Below are 6,129 nucleotides of genomic sequence, written 5' to 3' on the forward strand. Positions count from 1 at the left end.
CCTTTGGGTGCCACCTTGGGTCCTTTGGGTGCCACTTTGGGTCCTTTGGGTGCCACCAACCCCCCCGGGGGTCCCTTGGGTGCCACCCTGGGGTCCTTTGGGTGCCACTTGGGGGGTCCCTTGGGTCATTTGGGTGCCACTTTAGGTCCTTTGGGTGCCACCTTGGGGGTCCCTTGGGTGCCACTTTGGGTCCTTTGGGTGCCACCAACCCCCCCGGGGGTCCCTTGGGTGCCACCCTGGGGTCCTTTGGGTGCCACTTGGGGGTCCCTTGGGTCCTTTGGGTGCCACTTTGGGTCCTTTGGGTGCCACTTCGGGTCCCTTGGGTGCCACCAACCCCCTGGGGGTCCCTTGGGTGCCACCTTGGGGTCCCTTGGGTGTCACCTTGCAGGTCCCTTGGGTCATTTGGGTGCCACTTTAGGTCCTTTGGATGCCACCTTGGGGTCCCTTGGGTGCCACTTTGGGTCCCTTGGGTGCCACCAACCCCTGAGGGTCCCTTGGGTGCCACCCTGGGGTCCTTTGGGTGCCACCTTGGGGGTCCCTTGGGTCCTTTGGGTGCCACTTTGGGTCCCTTGGGTGTCACCAACCCCCCTGAGGGTCCCTTTGGTGCCACCTTGGGGGTCCCTTGGGTGCCAGGGTCACCCCAAAAGTGTCCCCAAGGCCACCAAGAGGACGGGGAGGCCACCAAAAGGCCCCAGGAGGCCACCAAAGAGCCCCAGGAGGCCACCAGAAGGCCCCGGGAGGCCACCAGTCCCACCAGTGGCACCAGTTTGGGGGTCCCTGGTGTCCCTTGGGTGCCACCAACCCCCTTGGGAGTCACCTGGGGGATCCCCTGGGTGCCAGGGGTCACCCCAAAAGTGTCCCCAAGGCCACCAAGAGGAGGGGGAGGCCACCAAAGGGCCCCAGGAGGCCACCAGAAGGCCCCGGGAGGCCACCAGTCCCACCAGTGGCACCAGTTTGGGGAGGTGGCAGTGGGCGAGGCCACCCCGGGGGGAAGTCCCCATCCTCACAGGGTCCCCCCAAGTCCTCGGGGGGGGGTGGCAGGGGGGTGGGGGTCCTCGTTTGGGGACAAAGTGGTGGCCTCAGGGACGTTCTGGGTGATCCAGGGGACGTGGGCGGCCGCTCGGGTGTAAACGCCGGGGCGGCCCGGGAGGCCACAGGAGTCCCCCCAGGTGACAATTCCTGCCAGGAGCCACCTGTCCCCAAAGGGACAGGAGAGGGGACCCCCCGAGTCACCCTAAAAAAAGAAATAAAAAAAAAATAAGGAAAAAGAAGGAAAAAGAAAAAAAAAAAAGGAAAAAAGTTAGAGGAGAAAAAACGAAAAAATGAGAAAGAAACGAAAAAAAAGGGGAAAAAAGGGATGTTTGGGGACACTTGGGGACACCCTTGGGGACATTGGGGGTGTTGGGGACATCCTTGGGGTCACTTTGGGGACATCCTTGGGGACATTGGGGGTGTTGGGGACATCCTTGGGGTCACTTTGGGGACCTTGGGGACATCCTTGGGGACATTTGGGAATATTGGGGATGTTGGGGACACTTTGGGGACATCCTTGGGGTCACTTTTGGGGACACTTGGGGACATGGGGGACACAGAGGTTGGGGACATTGGGGGTGTTGGGGACACTTGGGGACATCCTTGGGGACATTTTGGGGACACTTGGGTCATCAGGGCCATCCTTGGGGACACTTGGGGACACTTTGGGCTCCTTGGGGACATCGGGGACATCCTCGGGGTCACTTTGGGACCTTGGGGACATCCTTGGGGTCACTTTATGGTCCTTGGGGCCATCGGGGACTTCCTTGGGGTCACTTTGGGGACCTTGGGGACATCCTTGGGGACACTTCGGGGTCCTTGGGGCCATCGGGGACTCCCTTGGGGTCACTTTGGGGACACCTGGGGGGGACATTGGAGGGACCTTGGGGACACTGGGGGGGGGTTGGGGACATGGGGGGACACGTTGTGTCCCACCCTCCCTCAGGTGACAATTCCTGCCAGGAGCCACCTGTCCCCAAAGGGACAGGAGAGGGGACCCCCCGAGTCACCCTAAAAAAAAAGAAAAAAAAAAAAAAATAAGGAAAAAGTTAGAGAAAAAACAAAAAAAATAGGAAAAAAACGAAGAAACGAGGAAGAAACGAAAAAAAAGGGGAAAAAGGGAGGTTTGGGGACATGGGGGACACCCTTGGGGACACTGGGGGTGTTGGGGACACTTGGGGACACTTTGGGGACCCTTTGGGGACATCCTTGGGGACATTGGGGGTGTTGGGGACACCCTTGGGGTCATTTTGGGGACACTTTGGGGACACTCTGGGGCCATCGGGGACTTCCTTGGGGTCACTTTGGGGACACTTGGGGACACTGGGGGTGTTGGGGACACTTTGGAGACTCTTTGGGGACATCCTTGGGGACACTGGGGGTGTTGGGGACATCCTTGGGGTCACTTTGGGGACACTTTGGGCTCCTTGGGGCCATCAGGGACATCCTTGGGGTCACTTTGGGGACCTTGGGACATCCTTGGGGACACTGGGGACACTTTGGAGACACTGGGGACACTCTGGGGACATCCTTGGGGTCACTTTGGGGACACTTGGGGTCACTTTGGGGTCCTTGGGGCCATCGGGGACTCCCTTGGGGTCACTTTGGGGACACCTGGGGGGGACTTTGGGGAGACTTTGGGGACCTTGGGGACACTGGGGGGGGTTGGGGACATGGGGGACACGTTGTGTCCCACCCTCCCTCAGGTGACAATCCCTGCCAGGAGCCACCTGTCCCCCCGAGTCACCCTAAAAAAAAGGAAAAAAAAAAAAAAAAAAAAAAAAAAAAAGGAAAAAAATTAGAGGAGAAAAAATGAGGAAGAAACGAAAAAAAAAGGGGAAAAAAGGGACATTTGGGGACACTGGGGACACCTTGGGGACACTGGGGGTGTTGGGGACATCCTTGGGGTCACTTTGGGGACACTTGGGGACACTGGGGACATGGGGGACACAGAGGTTGGGGACATTGGGGGTGTTGGGGACACTTGGGGACACTTTGGGGACACTTGGGGTCATCGGGGCCATCCTTGGGGTCACTTTGAGGACACTTGGGGCCATCAGGGACTTCCTTGGGGTCACTTTGGGGACACTTGGGGACACCTGGGGGGGACATTGGGGACACTGGAGACACCCTTGGGGACATCCCTGGGGACATTGGGGTGTTGGGGACCTTGGGGACATCCTTGGGGACACTTTGGAGACACTTTGGGGACACTTTGGGGACCTTGGGGACACTCGGGGGGGTTGGGGACACTTGGGGACACTTTGGAGACTGGGGACATCTTTGGGGACACTGGGGGTGTTGGGGACGTCCTTGGGGGGACTTTGGGGACATCCTTGGGGACATTGGGGGTGTTGGGGACATCCTTGGGGTCACTTTGGGGATCTTGGGACATCCCTGGGACACTTTGGGGTCCTTGGGACACTGGGGACATGGGGGACACAGAGGTTGGGGACATTGGGGGTGTTGGGGGCACTTGGGGACATCCTTGGGGACACTTTGGGGAAAATGGGGACATCAGGGACATCCTTGGGGTCACTCTGGGGACACTTGGGGACATCAGGGACTTCCTTGGGGTCACTTTGGGGACATTTGGGGACACTGGGGGTGTTGGGGACACTTTGGAGACTCTTTGGGGACATCCTTGGGGACACTGGGGGTGTTGGGGACATCCTTGGGGTCACTTTGGGGTCACTTTGGGCTCCTTGGGGCCATCGGGGACATCCTCGGGGTCACTTTGGGGACATTGGGGTCACTTTGGGGACACTTTGGGGACACTCTGGGGACATTGGGGACTTCCTTGGGGTCACTTTGGGGACACTTGGGGACCTTGGGGTCACTTTGGGGACCTTGGGGACACTGGAGACATCCTTGGGGACACTTTGGGGCCATTGGGGCCATCCTTGGGGACATTGGGGACACTTTGGAGACACTTTGGGACACTTGGGGACACTGGGGACTTCCTTGGGGACACTTGGGGACACTGGGGACATGGGGGACACAGAGGTTGGGGACATTGGGGGTGTTGGGGACACTTGGGGACATCGTTGGGGTCACTTTGGGGTCACTTTGGGGCCATTGGGAACTTCCTTGGGGTCACTTTGGGGACCTTGGGGGGGACATTGGGGTCACCTTGGGGACACTTGGGGACACTTTGGGGTCCTTGGGGACATCAGGGACATCCTTGGGGTCACTTTGGGGATCTTGGGGACATCCCTGGGGACACTGGGGACACTTTGGGGTCCTTGGGGACACTGGGGACATGGGGGACACAGGTTGGGGACACTGGGGACATCCTTGGGGTCACTTTGGGGACCTTGGGGGGGACATTGGGGTCACTCTGGGGCCACTTGGGGACCCTTTGGGGACACTTGGGGACACTTGGGGACACGGGGGGTGGCAGCCCCCACCTGGCAGGCGTCGCGGTGTCCCCGGGGGTCCCCGGCGCACAGGGTGTCACCCGCGGGTGTCCCCGAGGCCTCGGTGTCCCCCGTCCCCTGGTAGAGGCAGCGACAGTGACGTTGGGCCAGGACGGGGACCTCCACCTGCTGGAGGCTCTTGGGGGGGGGCAGGGGACCTTGGGGACAAAAAGGGACAAAGTGCCACCCCCCCCATCCCGGGGGACACCGAGCCCCGACCCCCCCGGTGTCCCCAAAGCCGCTCAAAATGGCCCCAAATCCCCTCAACCCACACAAAATGGTGCCGAACCCCCCCGGGTGCCACCAGCCCTAGGCCCAAATGTCCCAAAAATGTCCCCAAAACCCCCAAAAAATGTCCCCAACCCCCACCAAACGTCCCCAAAGCCCCCCAGATGTCCCCAAATGTCCCCAACCCCCCCCAAAATGGCCCCAAATGTCTCCCAAATGTCCCCAACCCCCCCCCAAAATGGCCCCAAAATGGCGCTGAACCCCCCAGGTGCCACCAGCCCTAGGCCCAAGTGTCCCCAAACGTCCCCAAAACCCCCAAAAAATGTCCCCAAACCCCACCAAATGTCCCCAAACGTCCCCAAACCCCTCCAAATGTCCCCAAATCCCCTCTAAATGTCCCCAAATCCCCCCCAAAATGGCCCCAAACCCACACAAAATGGCCCCAAAATGGCGCCGAACCCCCCGGGTGCCACCAGCCCTAGGCCCAGATGTCCCCAAAATGTCCCCAAAACCCCCCAAATGTCCCCAAACCCCCCCATAATGGTCCCCAACCCCTCCCCCCCCCCCGGTGTCACCCACTCGAGGTCCGGACGTCCCCCCATCCCGTGACGGTGCAATTGGTTCCGGGGCTCAAGTGGAAGTGGGGGGGGGGAAGACAAATGGGGCGGACGAGGCGCGTGGGGGTGGCGGGGGGGTGGAGGCGGGCGAGGGCCAGGTCGCCGCCGGTGACGTCATCGCTGACGTCATAAGCCGGGTGACGCAAGACGGAGGCGACGGCGCGGACCTGGGCGTCGGGGGGGGGGGGAAAGGAGGTGGAGGGCGCCAAGGGTCACGCGGTACTCGGGGAGGGGGTGGTCCCTGGGGGTCATTAAGGAGGGTGCGTTATTAGGCCGTGAAATAACCCACACCCCTCCCCCACCCCCCATTGATGGGAGTTTTCCCGAAATTAATCGAAAAATTCCCGAAATTTTTGGAAATTTGGGGGAATTTTTGGAGTTTTTTGGAATTTTTCGAAAAAATTCACAGGAAATTCTGAGGAATTTGTGAGGATTTTTGAGAACTTTGTGGAGATTTTGGGGGAATTTTGAGGAATTTGGGGAGATTTCGGAAGAATTTTGTGGAATTTTGGAAAATTTGTGGGAATTTTGGAAAATTTGTGGGAATTTTGAGGAATTTGTGGGAATTTTGAGGAGTTTGTGGAGATTTCTGAGGAATTTTGTGAGAATTTTGAAGGGTTTGTGGGAATTTTGGAAAATCTGAGGAATTTTCAGGAATTTGTGGGAATTTTGAGGAATTTGTGGAGATTTCTGAGGAATTTTGTGAGAATTTTGAAGGGTTTGTGGGAATTTTGGAAAATCTGAGGGAATTTTCAGGAATTTGTGGGAATTTTGAGGAATTTGTGGAGATTTCTGAGGAATTTTGTGAGAATTTTGAAGGGTTTGTGGGAATA

The 6,129-nt window shown here is 58.6% G+C and overlaps 1 protein-coding gene across 1 annotated transcript; it reads right to left on the bottom strand.

Moving 5' to 3' along the window:
• Positions 1 to 805: 805 nt before the first annotated feature.
• On the bottom strand, positions 806 to 5,508 carry LOC139790628 (prostasin-like; the record flags this gene model as incomplete). The annotated part of the gene is made up of 3 exons (XM_071732502.1): positions 806 to 1,234; positions 4,443 to 4,609; positions 5,259 to 5,508. Coding segments are annotated over 3 exons (648 nt in total), but the record flags the coding sequence as incomplete, so codon positions are not given.
• Between the last annotated feature and the right edge of the window lie 621 nt (positions 5,509 to 6,129).

Source organism: Heliangelus exortis, unplaced genomic scaffold, assembly GCF_036169615.1.
Source record: "Heliangelus exortis unplaced genomic scaffold, bHelExo1.hap1 Scaffold_103, whole genome shotgun sequence".
Lineage (NCBI taxonomy): Eukaryota > Metazoa > Chordata > Aves > Apodiformes > Trochilidae > Heliangelus > Heliangelus exortis.